At 39.4% G+C, this 19,146-nt stretch overlaps 1 protein-coding gene across 1 annotated transcript in view; it reads left to right on the top strand.

Moving 5' to 3' along the window:
* Positions 1-19,146, top strand: part of lcor (ligand dependent nuclear receptor corepressor) — a gene marked incomplete at its 5' end in the record, with an annotated part of 86,673 nt that overhangs the window by 54,337 nt on the left and 13,190 nt on the right. Inside the window, 2 exons of the mRNA XM_079675124.1 lie at positions 8,383-8,462; positions 12,918-13,029. Of these exons, the coding sequence (XP_079531250.1) occupies positions 8,383-8,462; positions 12,918-13,029 (192 nt within the window). The remainder of the gene's footprint in view (positions 1-8,382; positions 8,463-12,917; positions 13,030-19,146) is intronic.

Here is a 19,146-nt window from a genome sequence, read left to right as displayed (position 1 = left end):
AAAATCTTACCTTATGACACATAAATGACTGAAAACTGTAAATCTAACAAACAAATCAATAAGGAAAATAAATCTATTGAACCATATTGAAGTTTTTCTGCCAATTATTACATTGATTCAGTTTTCCTGTATCTTGTGAAAAAGAGTTTTTGTACATGTATGGTTTCATTTAAGGCTTTAAAACATACTTTTGACTCAGTGTGAGAAACAATATGGAAGAATATACCAGTATAACAATAAACAGTGCTTCGTTATCTATTAATCAATACAATACGATACTTACAGACATGTATTGCCATGCCAACATAATTGCCAATACTGCCAGAAGAGCTTAGAATACATAACAATATGATTCATTCATACGACGGCCATGTGTAATTTATGCCAAATATGGCTTGCTGAAAAATCCTCACAGATGTCGAGAAAGAAAAACAAGAAGCTGGTTTCTGATGCTCTCGTTGTCTGTTTTTAAAAACACTAAAATGCTTATTTTAAAGCAGACTGAAGAGTCAGAGAGTGACATACAGAAGCTGCTTTCCAGAACAACAAGTCTGTCTGCTCTGGTGTTGGGTTTCTGACACATAGATTTTCACCATAGATGTTCCTTACATTTTCATTTAAATGTGGATCTTTTTATTTAAGAGGCAACTCAGAGAAAAGGAGGCCCCCACACAGACTGATCAAGAGATGAGGGTTCAATGAAAAAATATACCGTTGTTTACTTGGAACTAATAAGTTATATTTCCAAACAGCACCCAAGTTAGACGGTTAAAGAGGCATTATTATGCTGTTTGGGGGTTTCCCCTCTCCTGTAGTGTGTTATATAGGTTAGTGTGTCCTTTGTTTACTTCTTGAACATAGTGACATCAATATTAAACAATGTATTGGCTATTGTACGTGATAGGCTAAGGGACGGGACATCTCTAAGTGGTTTACCAATCACAACAGAGTCGGCCAGCTAACCAATCAGAGCAGCTCTGGTTTCAGACAGAGAGTGAAAAGGTTCTGCAGCACAGACAGTATGAGAACAATAAAGAGCTTTTTGAACATTAAAGCATGGAGACATGTCCCAGTAGAGACACTTAACCTGTTAAACCCGGGGGCAGGGGCTCCCGCAACATCTTGCAATAAACAGCATCTGAGGGTTTCTCAACATTTAACAAACTATGAATGTGTCATACCCACTTAACGGGAAGAAACTCAGCTACCTAGCGATATGAACCATTTTTACCGAAACAAAACACCAGTCTAACGCCGAGCCTCTGAATTAGCACTAAACGAAATAATGCTAACGCACTTAACACATAACTCATGTTAGCAATCTTTACTTCATCGGATCTGCACAAACAAGATACCATATGAAAGCTGAGATTCCACAGATTCAGAGGTGTTTTGTTTTGCTAAACCTCTCCAAAAAGGTCAAATGTCACTTTTTTTGCATCAATCTTGATACAGGGTACTTATTATATGTTATAGTTTGGATTCCTAAAGCTTTTAGTCTCCGATCCCATCATTCAAGGGTGGTTTTCACTATAAGTAAATCTTTTTTTTGGAACGAATATTATAATTTGCATTTGTTCAATCTGAATTTAAAATAATTCTATATTGATTCTGACTTTTCTACATCCAACTCACAGGTTTATCATTACTTTGAGAAAAAAGATTATTAATTTAACCCTTTTAGAAGTGAAGATATAATCAATTGTTCTGGGAATGTCATTTTCGAGCCTGAGACCTGAAAAACAGGCTCAGGGCTGAACTGGTTAATAGAAACATGAACGTGAAAAATAGCATAAAATGTCCTCTTTAATATATTTATTTAAATGTCATTTTTCTAGAGAGTAATTCAGACAGAATGTGAAAAATACTTGTCCAAAAGTGATGTATTTTTTTTAAGGCTTATGTCGATATTTGTTTAGCTCTGCACAGTGAACATATCAGAATAAAAGCCCGATACAAAAATTATTCACAGGCCAGTTTTTCAGTTTTTTGTGAAGCACTTGATGTGTTCAGGCCTAAAGTGATGTACAAAACCAATCTGGATCTCAGGAGGATACAAGAGCGGTTTTGTGTGTCTGCAGTTATGTAATGTGTCATTTATTTATAGGTCACTCATTTTGTAATGCATAAAATCTGAATACGCAAGCCCAGAAGCCATGTGTTCACGCTTATATATTACTTCCACTACTTACTTATATAACCTAAAACATGGTGACCAAAAATGTGATCTGATTCAATGAAAACTGACACAAATAGAAAATGAATGCCATGAGAATAAAGCAAGAATGACCAACAACCCTGCCTAAACGAACAGATCTCTGAGAAACGAGGTCAGCCTGCCGTCCTGGAGTCATGTGACCTCCCTCCCCCACCAACTTAAGGCATTTTTAGAATATTTCTGGCTTGTCTACGTCATTTTCACTCATGCATTACACTTCCACTCAAACACACACAATCTCTCAGAGTAAAGCAGGCACTTGTTCACATACGGAGCTGCAGACACACTGAAACCCACCACCATCACTCATTTTCATAGAATAAAATGTTGTGGTGTATTTATGTTTTGTCTTACCCTGCGGACATTAAGACACTTAAGCAGCACTGAGGAGTTCAGCAAACACGTGGAGAAACGTACTTACTTATTCTCTCACATACAAACACTGATCTCACCTATTCTCAACACATTTCCAAACAAAAACTACTTAAAGAGGGCTTAATAAATGGATCATTTATTAACCTGGACTACCATGGATATAATCGCAGGGCAAAGAGACGGGGAGAAAGAAAGAGTGTATGTGATACTTTGCTTTCACGTTATCTCCAGTGGAGCTGTGGAAAAAGACAAAGAATGAAAGACAGATTTACACAAAAGGCGAAATACCTGGAGAAGAATATTATTTTCCCGGGGCTTTTATTGTGTAGAATGTAGGCAGTGTGGTATGTCGAGGTTAAAAGTAATGAAGACTGCGGTCTATGTAGCCGTGTTGTCGTTTATATTGTACTATACAATAGGATATATAAATATACACTATAACAAAACGTCATTCGTTGATGCGTTCATTCGAAAAACAAGCCTCGTTATTATAGAATAATGTCATTTCCATTGTTCAATATTTGCGCTTGGTATATAATCAAATGTATATCTACATTTTGATAAATTGTGCTGTCTTCGATACAAGATGCTCCCACACACTCATTATTCAAATATATATTTACTCACTGCTTTCACGTTGTTGATTTCCATGTATGAAGTATTTTCAAGCACAAGCTCACAATCACAACTGTTTCAAAACCTTGAGACATGTCTATGCAGTTAAACTCACTTCGTGCTGCAGAAATACTCAATATCCCTATTTGATGAAGGGTTTTGAAAGCAAAAAAGTGTGCCGTATGTTGAGCCGTGTTTAGACACACGTCTAAATTGCAGATAAATCCACTTCCTGATGCCGACGTATTTCATTTGCTAAACTGGTTTAATGTTGGTTAAAGAAAACTTTATTTTTCATTTGCAGAAACAGTCACCTGGTTAATTAAGTGCATGTACACACGGCGAGCAGGGACTTAAAAATCATGTTGACGGCGTTGTCTTCTCAAACACACACACACACACACACACACACACACACACACACACACACACACACACACACACACACACACACACACACACACACACACACACACACACACACACACACACACACACACACACACACACAGGTTGCAGGGTCACATTAGCAGAGGGACGCGAGCTAATTGGCGTCTTCTCAGGTATATTGTAAGTGACAAAACCACAGGTTTCACACACAGCTGACCTCTTACCTGTTCATTACAGCCGCAGAAGCAGAGAAAGAGAGGGACCGAAATGTATTTTTATCGATCGCACATCTCTCAGGAAAAACAAGTGAGGAATGTGATTTGAATAACAGAAACTTATGCAATTGCTAGAAGAGCTGCTGCGAAAACCAGGTTTACTGTAACTAGAAGCAGTGTGATCATGTTGCCATAAAAACCATTTTTTTTATTATAAAATACATATTCTGCTCATTTTCCGGTTCATATCAGTATGTAGTGTCTCTACTTTAAAGAGTCCTCTCCTGCTGATGTTCAGGTGTATATCAGTATGTAGTGTCTCTACTTTAAAGAGTCCTCTCCTGCTGATGTTCAGGTGTATATCAGTATGTAGTGTCTCTACTTTAAAGAGTCCTCTCCTGCTGATGTCCAGGTGTATATCAGTATGTAGTGTCTCTACTTTAAAGAGTCCTCTCCTGCTGATGTTCAGGTGTATATCAGTAGGTAGTGTCTCTACTTTAAAGAGTCCTCTGCTGCTGATGTTCAGGTGTATATCAGTATGTAGTGTCTCTACTTTAAAGAGTCCTCTTCTGCTGATGTTCAGGTGTATATCAGTATGTAGTGTCTCTACTTTAAAGAGTCCTCTCCTGCTGATGTCCAGGTGTATATCAGTATGTAGTGTCTCTACTTTAAAGAGTCCTCTCCTGCTGATGTTTAGGTGTATATCAGTATGTAGTGTCTCTACTTTAAAGAGTCCTCTCCTGCTGATGTTCAGGTGTATATCAGTATGTAGTGTCTCTACTTTAAAGAGTCCTCTCCTGCTGATGATCAGGTGTATATCAGTATGTAGTGTCTCTACTTTAAAGAGTCCTCTCTTGCTGATGATCAGGTGTATATCAGTAGGTAGTGTCTCTACTTTAAAGAGTCCTCTCGTGCTGATGTTCAGGTGTATATCGGTATGTAGTGTCTCTACTTTAAAGAGTCCTCTCCTGCTGATGATCAGGTGTATATCAGTATGTAGTGTCTCTATTTTAAAGAGTCCTCTCCTGCTGATGTTCAGGTGTATATCAGTATGTAGTGTCTCTACTTTAAAGAGTCCTCTCCTGCTGATGCTCAGGTTTCTATCAGTATGTAGTGTCTCTACTTTAAAGAGTCCTCTCCTGCTGATGTTCAGGTGTATATCAGTATGTAGTGTCTCTACTTTAAAGAGTCCTCTCCTGCTGATGTTCAGGTGTATATCAGTATGTAGTGTCTCTACTTTAAAGAGTCCTCTCCTGCTGATGTCCAGGTGTATATCAGTATGTAGTGTCTCTACGTTAAAGAGTCCTCTCCTGCTGATGTTCAGGTGTATATCAGTATGTAGTGTCTCTACTTTAAAGAGTCCTCTCCGGCTGATGTTCAGGTGTATATCAGTATGTAGTGTCTCTACTTTAAAGAGTCCTCTCCTGCTGATGTTCAGGTGTATATCAGTATGTAGTATCTCTACTTTAAAGAGTCCTCTCCTGCTGATGTTCAGGTGTATATCAGTATGTAGTGTCTCTACTTTAAAGAGTCCTCTCCTGCTGATGTTCAGGTGTATATCAGTATGTAGTGTCTCTACTTTAAAGAGTCCTCTCCTGCTGATGTTCAGGTGTATATCAGTATGTAGTGTCTCTACTTTAAAGAGTCCTCTCCTGCTGATGATCAGGTGTATATCAGTATGTAGTGTCTCTACTTTAAAGAGTCCTCTCCTGCTGATGTTCAGGTGTATATCAGTATGTAGTGTCTCTACTTTAAAGAGTCCTCTCCTGCTGATGTTCAGGTGTATATCAGTATGTAGTGTCTCTACTTTAAAGAGTCCTCTCCTGCTGATGTTCAGGTGTATATCAGTATGTAGTGTCTCTACTGTAAAGAGTCCTCTCTTGCTGATGATCAGGTGTATATCAGTAGGTAGTGTCTCTACTTTAAAGAGTCCTCTCGTGCTGATGTTCAGGTGTATATCGGTATGTAGTGTCTCTACTTTAAAGAGTCCTCTCCTGCTGATGTTCAGGTGTATATCGGTATGTAGTGTCTCTACTTTAAAGAGTCCTCTCCTGCTGATGTTCAGGTGTATATCGGTATGTAGTGTCTCTACTTTAAAGAGTCCTCTCCTGCTGATGTTCAGGTGTATATCAGTATGTAGTGTCTCTACTTTAAAGAATCCTCTCCTGCTGATGTTCAGGTGTATATCAGTATGTAGTGTCTCTACTTTAAAGAGTCCTCTCCTGCTGATGTTCAGGTGTATATCAGTGTGTAGTGTCTCTACTTTAAAGAGTCCTCTCCTGCTGATGTTCAGGTGTATATCAGTATGTAGTGTCTCTACTTTAAAGAGTCCTCTCCTGCTGATGTTCAGGTGTATATCAGTATGTAGTGTCTCTACTGTAAAGAGTCCTCTCTTGCTGATGATCAGGTGTATATCAGTAGGTAGTGTCTCTACTTTAAAGAGTCCTCTCGTGCTGAGGTTCAGGTGTATATCGGTATGTAGTGTCTCTACTTTAAAGAGTCCTCTCCTGCTGATGTTCAGGTGTATATCGGTATGTAGTGTCTCTACTTTAAAGAGTCCTCTCCTGCTGATGTTCAGGTGTATATCGGTATGTAGTGTCTCTACTTTAAAGAGTCCTCTCCTGCTGATGTTCAGGTGTATATCAGTATGTAGTGTCTCTACTTTAAAGAATCCTCTCCTGCTGATGTTCAGGTGTATATCAGTATGTAGTGTCTCTACTTTAAAGAGTCCTCTCCTGCTGATGTTCAGGTGTATATCAGTGTGTAGTGTCTCTACTTTAAAGAGTCCTCTCCTGCTGATGTTCAGGTGTATATCAGTATGTAGTGTCTCTACTTTAAAGAGTCCTCTCCTGCTGATGTTCAGGTGTATATCAGTATGTAGTGTCTCTACTGTAAAGAGTCCTCTCTTGCTGATGATCAGGTGTATATCAGTAGGTAGTGTCTCTACTTTAAAGAGTCCTCTCGTGCTGAGGTTCAGGTGTATATCGGTATGTAGTGTCTCTACTTTAAAGAGTCCTCTCCTGCTGATGTTCAGGTGTATATCGGTATGTAGTGTCTCTACTTTAAAGAGTCCTCTCCTGCTGATGTTCAGGTGTATATCGGTATGTAGTGTCTCTACTTTAAAGAGTCCTCTCCTGCTGATGTTCAGGTGTATATCAGTATGTAGTGTCTCTACTTTAAAGAATCCTCTCCTGCTGATGTTCAGGTGTATATCAGTATGTAGTGTCTCTACTTTAAAGAGTCCTCTCCTGCTGATGTTCAGGTGTATATCAGTGTGTAGTGTCTCTACTTTAAAGAGTCCTCTCCTGCTCAGGAGAGGACAGCCCAGTCTGCTCTGATTGGTTAGCTGGCTGGCTCTGTTGTGATTGTGTCAACCGCTTAGAGATGTTCCGCCCCTTAGCCTATCATGTACAATGTGTTGGAGTGCTAGCCAATACGTTGTTTTATAGTGATGTCACTATGTTCAGGAATTAAACAAAGGAGTCCAATGGAGGCGTTAAGAGAACACAGGGATGTTAGCCTTTGCAGACCATTTACTTGTCTCAATAGCATGTTTTAAATTGAAGTTGTCTGAAGTCCTAACCACCAGCTGCTCTTGAAGTAATAAGTAGTGCACCTTTCTTATTGTCCTAATGTGCACAATGTAGTGACTGCTATTTCGTCTTTTGTTTTCTTAGTTATGTTCTCTGTATTTTATATGTTTGTGTTATGTGTAACGTTGCTGCCTTCTTGGCCAGGTCAGCATTGCAAATGAGATTCTATTTCCATCTTTTTATCTGGTTAAATAAAGGTTAAATACAAATAAAACATGCACACAAACCTATATGACACAATACAGGAAAGGGAAAAGGCAGAATAGGGCCTCTTTAAACCTCTCTCTCTTTCCTGAGCTCCGTTTGGACCAATGTCTGTATGTCCAGTATATTGTGATCGTATTGATTTGTTAATGTGTTTCTGTATCTTCTCTCTCTCTCTCTGTGTCTCGGTCACTCTGAGGTTTCAATCTGAACTGAGGTTTTTTTTTTTTTAAAGGAAATGCAGCGCCATGGCAACAGCTGTAACCAAGTCAACAGCAGTGTCCTCTCTCTTAATTCAATTCAATGTAAAGCTTCAATATAAACAGTGATGCCAAATGTCATAAGGACACAATTATAAATTAATATAGAAGTAACAGAGCTGATGTCACCGGGGCAAATACAAGATTAACACCACAATCAATCTGTAATCATGAAAGTCAGAGTGTAGAACATCCAACAAAGTTCTAATCAATCTTTAAAGAGTCTGCATTTTGTCGATAACAATCATAAAAAGTCATATTATTACATATCATTAAAAAGTAATTAAAAGTCAATATATTTTGTTGTAAAGACTCAAAAAGTCATATCATAGTAAGTAAGAGAAAATCATGATGAAGTTATTAAAAACGTCATATTATAGTATGTGGAAAAAAAATATCCATAAATATATCAAATTATCTTTAAAAATCCATATTAAAAAAGTCAGTAAATGATAAAAATCAATATATTTGGGATTAAACCTGTTTCCTTTTGTTTCCTCTCCTCTCTCCAGACTGCGAGCCGGAGGAAGTGTCGGACTGGTCCTTCGATGACAACTGTCTCTTCTGCTGCTTAAGACGCGAGAAAGTCAAGGTATGACCAAGCCCCCAGGAAGTGCGCCGGAATCCGAGGAAAATATTTGTTGTGGCCAAACGGCGGTACTGCACTACCGTATCAGTCGCTGGGCCCGGAAATACTTTTTCCCATTGACTAGCATTGGGAAAGAGACGTCTGTAAATCGTTGGATAATTTGTTTTAAACTAAATAAACTACCCAGTATGAACGTTTGTATAGCCCTTATTAAAAACATTCGGTCCTCAAGTTGTAAAATGTGCTAATAACGTTATTCTGAGAGTTATTTTCCTGGGCATTATGAACGTGCATCTAACCCACGGGACCGCGCCACCCGGCACGTTCATGTGACGTGTTCAGTACTACATAGACCCTCCAGAAAAACGCGAGTCTGCGATCGCAGAATTTACCGCATAATCAGCACTTTGATTCATTCAAACATTCGAAAATGCTTTCTGCCGCTGCGGACAAGAAAGCCAAACAACTCACGTTCACCGAGGGATCAATCTCCAAAACCCTACAAGAAACAAAGTGAGTAGCCAATAAGATTGAAGCTGGTCAGATAACGAACGAGTAAATGAAAACAGAATGAGGCAGAGAAGTGTGTGTGTGTGTGTGTGTGTGTGTGTGTGTGTGTGTGTGTGTGTGTGTGTGTGTGTGTGTGTGTGTGTGTGTGTGTGTGTGTGTGTGTGTGTGTGTGTGTGTGTGTGTGTGTGTGTGTGTGTGTGTGTGTGTGTGTGTGTGTGTGTGTGTGTGTGTGTGTGTGTGTGTGTGTGTGTGTGTGTGTGTGTGTGTGTGTGTGTGTGTGTGTGTGTGTGTGTGTGTGTGTGTGTGTGTGTGGGATTTAAAATAGCCCAATTGCTTTTACAATAAATAAACATTGAATGTGTTTAATTGAATAGGAAAGGGGTTTAACGTTAGTGGCAGGTTGTGTGTGAGAGAGAATAAATAAGACAGCCCAATATTTAAAAAAAATCTATTCTTTTTCGCAACTTTCCGCATATTTTGAAACTTCCCGCAATTTCACCGCATAAAATCACATAAAAACCCCGCATGTTTAATCGCATAATCAAGGATTTCTGCCCGCGTTTTTCTGGAGGGTCTAACATGAGTTTTACCTTTACCCATGGATGCACAATAAGAATGGATTATATGATTATATCAATACTTTCGTGACGTTTCGCTCTCTCTAAAGTTAGGCCATTTTGTCTTCATGCGCCAATGAGCAGCTCTCATAGGAATGAACGAGGCCCCGCCTCCCACGCTGTATCCACTTCTTATTATACAATCATGCCATGGGTATGACACATCACAACATTTCTACTTCCTGTCAGACAATAATCCACATATCCATGCTGCAGTGCTATAATCAACTTGGCAGATAAGATGTTTTGCTTAAATTTGATATGTTTTATATAATAATGGGAGTAGACAAAACTATAAATGCTAATTATGTAACATTTATATTTATGAAAGTTTATTAAGACCTAGGTGATTCGGCTCGTCCTGCTTTTAGTCGATGCTAAGAAAGCAAATTAACATATTACCACACAATGTAGTCTTATAGAAATGAACTAACAGTATAGCTTTATACATGTATGGGATTGCAAAGTGATGGTGCAACAAGGCGTACAATAAAAGAATCATCAGTATCTAAATTAAATGAAAGACAGTCTTGAATAAAATATAAAGAGAATATGGATAATGGGTAAAAAACATAATACAATATAAAACCATCTTCAGTGCTTTCTTTACCGTTGTATGTTTGATAGAAGATGGTTCATTATAATGTAAAACTAAATGGATTTATTGTTTCTGAAGATATTTTTGTACGTGTATATTCTGCAACATATAAATGATTCCTTCAAGCCCAATACATGTTATGCAAATGTTCCATATTTGTTCTCTTTCTGCACATTTTGTTTCGGTCCGTCGTCTGTTTTGAGCTTTTTGTTCGAGGCTCCACATTTTTTTTTTTTTAAGTTTGTCATTTGTGTTGTTCAACCATCATGGTCTTGACCCCAATTTAGCTTATGAAAGGAGCGCGACACAATGATTTGGAGGTGTGTGTGTGTGTGTGTGTGTGTGTGTGTGTGTGTGTGTGTGTGTGTGTGTGTGTGTGTGTGTGTGTGTGTGTGTGTGTGTGTGTGTGTGTGTGTGTGTGTGTGTGTGTGTGTGTGTGTGTGTGTGTGTGTGTGTGTGTGTGTGTGTGTGTGTGTGTGTGTGTGTGTGTGTGTGTGTGTGTGTGTGTGTGTGTGTGTGTGTGTGTGTGTGTGGAGGAGGGTGACATGGGTGTAAATTAGTGAGACTCCCATAGCGTCCGGTGCCTCCTCTCGGAGTTTCTCGTTGGGATGAAAAGTGATGGGAGCAGAATAATAATGAGTGTAACACACACACACACACACACACACACAGAAAGATGGACGTTGTGGTACCTGCTTCTCCGTGAAGCATCACAACGGCACAAACGCTCAAACGATAGAACAAGATGAAACCCAAATGTAAGGAGGAAAGCAGTGATAAAATATGGATCATAGTAATTCTCTTTTTTGATATCATCACATGCTCTACAATTAATTCCAATATTGATATTGTATTAATTTAAAAAAGACAACATTTTGATGCAAACAAAACATCTGCTCATTTCATCTGGACTTTATAAGAAATCAACGTTTTTTTCAGCATCAAACAGAGTTCCATATAATTAGTTTTAAATTATGTTTGTATCATCGTTGGTATGAAATTACCCAATTTAGGATTTGAAACTAACAAAGAACAGTAAATAACCTAAAGTATAACCACTAAGGGAGTAAACCTATAACCTACAAGTGATACCTACAAATAAATGCAGAAATAGCTTTATAAATTTAAAATACAAATAAAGCAGAATGTAAGATTAGATAAACAGATGTATGTGCCCTTATGTCAACATACTCACATGTTTGACTTCATCACACGGTCTTTATCATCGAAGGGAGTTTGCCTTCCCCTCCTCGGATGACTTTTTAAGGACTTCTTTGTCCGTTACTTCCGTCTTTATTTTTGGGATGTGATTGAGCGAGTGAACGAGGGAGGGAAGGAAGTTAGGAGGGGCGTCCTTCCCTCGGCCGTTGCTTGTTTTTCAACTTGACCCCGGTGCGACCTGCGGGGTCAGCCATCTGCCTCCTAAAAGCATCCTTACGTCGTCCCCCCCCCCCCCCCCCCCCCCCCATCAGCCCCATCTGCTCATGCTAATACAGTATTGTTGCTACAGGCACTCCAATGGAATATAAAATACAACAATGTTTCTGCGTGTAATACAGTAATTACTCACGAGAGTAAATAATCAACAGTGTAAAATCAATTTACCAAAGCCTGGCAGGGATTAGAGGATCTTTGGAGCATTGTTTGACTGGTCAATAATGATGTTAGCTACTTGCAGTGAGCACGTCCTAATAAGGGGGAATAATAAGGCAACATTTGCAGCAGATTTAATTGTATTCCTTTGCCCGCTCAATACGATCGTGTATTCATGTTAGGGCTTGAAAGCTCTCCAGACCTCTCTGTTATTACCCTCCGCTTTTTTGTGAAATGCCAGAGGAGCGTCGGTGGGCGGGATTCATTGATTCATTGATCTGAAGCCATGCAAGCAAAAGAGAAACAAAGAGAGGCAGGAATACTGAAACACACTCATCTCAGAGTGTTGACATTCACGTAAACAGACGTACCCAAATTCCCTGTTAATGAAGACAATGGCAACACACACTCACATTGTTATTAAGCCCTTTAGATATAAAAGCTGACTACACATTTCCTCTTAGCGGCTAGCGGAGTCTCGCCAGGGCCTGAGACCTTGGATATCCTGAGGAAGCCGTTTGATTGGCTGCCAGATAGAAAAGAAGAGAAGTGAGACATCACTTCTCCCTGTAGTGTCAACTGAGTGGGGCAGTGGAGATGGAGTTAGCATCTCCCTGTTTCCCTCGGCTAAAATATGGATTTCAGAATATTTCAGAAAATCTGTGGCAAACACGGTTAGCATACTTACACGTTTTGTTCAGAAGATTAATCTCTACATATTAGATCAATGTTGGGATGTTTGAAGTAAAACGCTAACGTTAGGCTATAAAGGAAGGTCACATGACTTCACGTCACCACCGCTAAGCTAAAAGCGGCTGATGTTAACGCTGTTTTTAAATTCAACAGTGGGGTATTTACTGACGTACTTTATGTCGTAGGACAAAATGTTAAAATCTCTTCAGCTTGTGTTAACCGCAGATCTTCTTTCAGGCATATAAACATGGGAACCAGAACTCCTAAAATGTGTTTGGAAAGATGGAAAAATCTGCACATCAGCTGCAGCAGGCTCTTATGAAGGCTCACATCTAAACAATATACAATACAACTGGGGGTTTTACCGTGTGATGTATTGGTGTGTGAGGGGTTTATGTTTTGGACGGACCTTGCCTTAACACACTCTTTTCTCTTATGTATCTATAGGAGCACAGCGCAGAGAAAGGTGGAGGCAGCCAGGTGCTGTCGGAGCCGTCTCGGATCAGCCGGCTGGAGAGACAGGCCCACGACTTCCTCAATGCTGTGTTACACAGAAAAGGTAAAACACACACACACACACACACACACACACACACACACACACACACACACACACACACACACACACACACACACACACACACACACACACACACACACACACAAACACACACACACACAATGTCTAAAAAAAGTAATAATAAAAAGTTAATTAATTAATTAAGATATTTTATATTAATATCATATTATAGCATGTCTGAAAAAAGTTGAAGTATAATAATTTCACCTATACAAACTCGTTAATACGAGGGAATAAAAAAAGATGAGTCCCATAAGAGCATAACATATCAGTGTATCAAATATTTTAGACTTTTATTGCTTTCAATTATTTCCACCATGTTTTTTTATGAAACCAGACCGTTTAGGACTTGAAATCTCTCTATTATGGAAATCCATGGGATATTAATGAAATGGACCAGTGTGGAATTCCTGCTTTTATTGTTTTTCATCGCAATACAATAGGCCATCGTTTCAAGAATATATACGTCCTCTTAATTTTTAACAAAACCAAACAGTGTTGTCAAATCTTCTTGTAATTTTTCTGATTCCAAAAACGTGTTGAGTAAACGTTATCTCTATGTTCTTCAATGTCTGCACTTTGAAACGTTATGCATGAGGCACATGTTGAAGACTTCACTAAACTTAATCAGGTCTCTGTTAGAGAATGATATTTTCACAAGTAGTGTGTCTTCTGCCTAAGTATGCCAATTAGCAGGGTTGGGATAAAAAGGGGACCAGGGATCGACTCCTGAGGGACACCAAATTTAACTTTTACAAAGTTTTAAAATTGGAGCAAAAAGACGATTCTGCCCTCAAGGTAGACCCCAAATCGGTTAAGATCTGGGCCAGAGAGGCCGACCCACTTTTCCGACCTTTACTAAAAGTGCCGTCATTAAAAAGAGAGGCCATGTTGGAAACTCTTAGGAAGGTTATTTAACACAGTGGAGATTTGAGGGCAGGAAACTAATACTGAATTTAGGAAGGTTTCAAAAGAGTGGAAGAGTACACCCTTCACTAGGAGAAACAGCTTGCTACCAGACATAACAATAATACATGAACACAGCACAATAGATAAAAAACTTTTCACAAAAGGTGTCACACGCTGACAAGCAACCAAGAATGAGAGTTGATGTAATCAAACTGTAGGACTGACAATAATAATTCATATGACAATTGCATACTTACATTTTGATATTGAAGTGGAAATTGCACCTTATTTTCAGCCAAGATTGGGCTGACTACACTTTATCTGGGAGACACTTCCATAAACATTGTTTAAGAGGTGTTGATTCAACTTGAGGATTTGGAAGATGTAGTTTGTGGTGCTTTTTGAATGTACCTCATTATACAGACATACTGTGTGGTTTTGGTAGTCGTCTACCAATCAGAGGGTCACGATTTTAAATCCCTGCTATCAATATCTTGAAGTGTCCTCAGGCATGGCTAACAGTGGAGAGTGTAAGTCTCTTTGGATTCTGGATAGAAAGCATCAACTGAATGTCATTTATTGATGTATATTTGAAGATGTTTTTTTTTCCTGGTCGGAGGGAGAGAGGAAGCAGAGGTCTGTCAAATCAATGGCCAGCCTTAATCAATGTGGCCTCCTGTAGAGATGTTGCTTGAAGACCGATACACCATCACACAGACCAGGGCACTAGACAATCATACCGTAAATACAGACACACACTATGATAGTCATGTTTACAGTGTTTTAAGCTGTATTCAAACTCATAAGTGGTCACAGATGTAGTCTAAAAACTCATAATCTTTGCTTTTTACCTGCCAATATAAATCTAATTTGCAATGAAAGTATATTTGGCTAGCAACATGTACAGTTAAAGTTGTAGGCATGCGCAATGATGCTGGCCAATGCTACTATATACACTGTTGAAATCACTGCACTGCACTTGGCTGATCAGATCCTTTCTCTTGCTGATGAAAACCTGTCTAAAAGGATGATGCTTTGCTTGTGGCAAACATGCTTTCTGAAGCAGTTTCCTCTCTCGGTGGAATGCAGGATTCCTGAACCTCTCGCGGAAATGTTTCTGGAAAAGGTGCAGCTGTGAAACCACTCTGCTTTGTTATATTGAGGCGAGACCATTTGTGTACCTATGCACAAACCTATAGCGTTACACAACGGCCATTTCCTATCAAGCAAAAACACAGGGTTTCCCCAAGAGATTTCCCAAAATCAAAATGTTGCCGCGTGATTAGAGCCCATTCCGAGCAAACTAACTCTCTCGTGTTTGAGTGTTGCAGAGCGAGCACACAGTGTATCCAGTAAAACTATTTGGTGGATCAGCTAAATGTTATTGGGGTCTTTGACACCACACAAAAGTCATGCGTACATTTTGTTTTACACTTTGAGCTCCTTTATTGCCTATCAGTGTTAGGGATAACACTGTGCCATGTTTAGGTGAAGAAGTCAAATCGCATTAATGAGGGATTAAGAAATGAATCACAAACAACATCTGGCAACAACACCTACGTACACACCTCAGTGATGAAACAGAATAGAAATCAAAGCTTATACCACACATTGGAATAATACAACTGCTTTGGTTGCTCATGGATTTTGTTAAACATTACACATAGTTTGTAGTGTTTTCCTAGTCATTGTAGCGGACTGCTTAGCAAGTCTGACATAAAACAGGAAACTGTCATAAGGTACAATATACGGGAGACTGTGGCTCAGTGGCTAGTGTGCTGAACTTTGAATCAGGGGGTAGCAAGTTTGAGTCCCACTGCAGTCAGCATGTCGTTGTGTCCCTGAGACACTTCACCCCAAATTGCTCCTGTGGGGATTGTCCACAGTATTGAGTATGTAATGTATTTGTATTCATAAAAATTGGACTTGAACATTTTTATTTTATTTTAAAAGGTCCCCTATTATACTGTTTGTCATCAATATATTACAGGTCTCAGATATATCCAGAGCTTGTCTCTGATTGGCTGAAACACCAAACAGATCATTGCAGCATTACCCATAATCCCCTCTGTTTCAGCCCTGTTTCAAAAGTGCTGATTCTCTGTCTGTTACTTTAGATGAAAATAAGGAGCCCCTCCCCACGCCCCTCTGAGAGACATTTGGTTACAAAGAACTCAATGGTGCTCTAAGAGGAGATTCAGGTGATAAGGGAGGGGGGGGGTTACCTTGGTTGGTGATTGGCTAATGGTTACACAAGCCAAAACATCGTTATGACATCATAAAGTGGCCAAAATCTGATCAGCTCATTTTCAGACAGGTTTTTATAGAAATTGATCAAAAAGAGAGAGAATCTTTGTTCCTGAAACTTTCAGAGTCTCTTTCCACAGAGGGGACACATGTTGATGTAGAAGAGACATGAAGAAGAGGGGACACATGTTGATGTAGAAGAGACATGAAGAAGAGGGGATACATGTTGATGTAGAAGAGACATGAAGAAGAGGGGACACATGTTGAGGTAGAAGAGACATGAAGAAGAGGGGACACATGTTGATGTAGAAGAGGGGACACATGTTGATGTAGAAGAGACATGGAGAAGAGGGGACACATGTTGATGTAGAAGAGACATGGAGAAGAGGGGACACATGTTGATGTGGAAGAGACATGGAGAAGAGGGGACACATGTTGATGTAGAAGAGACACGAAGAAGAGGGGACACATGTTGATGTAGAAGAGACATGAAGAAGAGGGGACACATGGTGATGTAGAAGAGACATGAAGAAGAGGGGACACATGTTTATGTAGAAGAGACATGAAGAAGAGGGGACACATGTTGATGTAGAAGAGACATGAAGAAGAGGGGACACATGTTGATGTAGAAGAGACATGAAGAAGAGGGGACACATGTTGATGTAGAAGAGACATGAAGAAGAGGGGACACATGTTGATGTAGAAGAGACATGAAGAAGAGGGGACACATGTTGATGTAGAAGAGACATGAAGAAGAGGGGACACATGTTGATGTAGAAGAGACATGAAGAAGAGGGGACACATGTTGATGTAGAAAAGACATGGAGAAGAGGGGACACATGTTGATGTAGAAGAAACATGAAGAAGAGGGGACACATGTTGATGTAGAAAAGACATGGAGAAGAGGGGACACATGTTGATGTAGAAAAGACATGGAGAAGAGGGGACACATGTTGATGTAGAAGAGACATGAAGAAGAGGGGACACATGTTGATGTAGAAGAGACATGAAGAAGAGGGGACACATGTTGATGTAGAAGAGGGGACACATGTTGATGTAGAAGAGACATGAGGAAGAGGGGACACATGTTGATGTAGAAGAGACATGAAGAAGAGGGGACACATGTTGAGGTAGAAGAGACATGAGGAAGAGGGGACACATGTTGATGTAGAAGAGACATGGAGAAGAGGGGACACATGTTGATGTAGAAGAGACACGAAGAAGAGGGGACACATGTTGATGTAGAAGAGACACGAAGAAGACTGGACACATGTTGATGTAGAAGAGACATGAAGAAGAGGGGACACATGTTGATGTAGAAGAGACATGGAGAAGAGGGGACACATGTTGATGTAGAAGAGACATGAAGAAGAGGGGACACATGTTGATGTAGAAGAGACATGGAGAAGAGGGGACACATGTTGATGTAGAAGAGACATGAAGAAGAGGGGACACATATTGATGTAGAAGAGACATGAAGAAGAGGGGACACATGTTGATGTAGAAGAGACATGAAGAAGAGGGGACACATATTGATGTAGAAGAGACATGAAGAAGAGGGGACACATGTTGATGTAGAAGAGACATGAAGAAGAGGGGACACATGTTGATGTAGAAGAGACATGAAGAAGAGGGGACACATGTTGATGAAGAAGAGACATGAAGAAGAGGGGACACATGTTGATGAAGAAGAGACATGAAGAAGAGGGGACACATGTGGATGAAGAAGAGACATGAAGAAGAGGGGACACATGTTGATGAAGAAGAGACATGAAGAAGAGGGGACACATGTTGATGTAGAAGAGACATGGAGAAGAGGGGACACATGTTGATGTAGAAGAGACATGAAGAAGAGGGGACACATGTTGATGTAGAAGAGACATGAAGAAGAGGGGACACATGTTGATGTAGAAGAGACATGGAGAAGAGGGGACACATGTTGATGTAGAAGAGACATGGAGAAGAGGGGACACATGTTGATGTAGAAGAGACATGAAGAAGAGGGGACACATGTTGATGTAGAAGAGACATGAAGAAGAGGGGACACATGTTGATGTAGAAGAGACACGAAGAAGTGGGTTTAGTGACCTTTAAGTTGTAGGTTTTTATTGAAAATGGATTAAAGGTGTTTAGGATTATATGTTGAAGGATATTTTCTTTATTTTATGATTCAAATATCTCATTGATAGATTGGACTTGTGTTACCTCAGTTGTCTTCCTGTGTTTGACATGGATTTGTTTAATCATCTGTAAAGCATTTTGTAATTGTGTGTTAACAGCACTGTTTATTTTTACATTGCTTAATAATGAGCAACAATGCAAACTCAAACTCAATGTGCGACACATACTGGTTTTATAAATAGAGGCTTGGCATCGGACTTGTGAAAAATAACATCCATTGTTTTTAAAGTTTGCCTGAATAATTAATCACACTTTTTAAAACAAAGTGTCATCTTTAATACAAAAGTTAAGGATTAAACTAAAGTAGAAAGCAAGCCAACAAGGATATTAAATAATACATCATTTAAAGACGAATGATTACGAAGTCACCTTTTAGTCTTGAGCCAACACTCAGCAGAGCCTCAGGCTGCCGTTGGCCTTCAAGTGCCAAAAGTTCACAATAATAAGTAAGACGGAGAAGTTTTAAGAGTATTTTTCACACATTTATTTATGTTACTTGTTTTTTTAGTTCACAATGTGAAGAAATGGCAATCAAGCTGTTAAACCCCTTCAACTTTTCATCTAAATTCAGAAAAACTAGATAATTTGAAATATATGAAGAAATAATGCAGATGTCGTGTAAGGCATGTTTGAAAACGGCATTAACGTTGATATTACTGTGCCTTAACCTTGCTCACTGGAGAGGATTAAGTGCTGTATATACAGTGGATTAAGTGCAGAACGTATATTATTTTTGGATTAATTCAGCACAGGATTATA

The sequence above is a fragment of the Notothenia rossii genome (genome assembly GCF_949606895.1).
Source record: "Notothenia rossii genome assembly, chromosome: 1".
Lineage (NCBI taxonomy): Eukaryota > Metazoa > Chordata > Actinopteri > Perciformes > Nototheniidae > Notothenia > Notothenia rossii.
The sequence above is the reverse complement of the archived record's forward strand: the minus strand, read 5'-3'. Positions and strand labels throughout refer to the sequence as shown.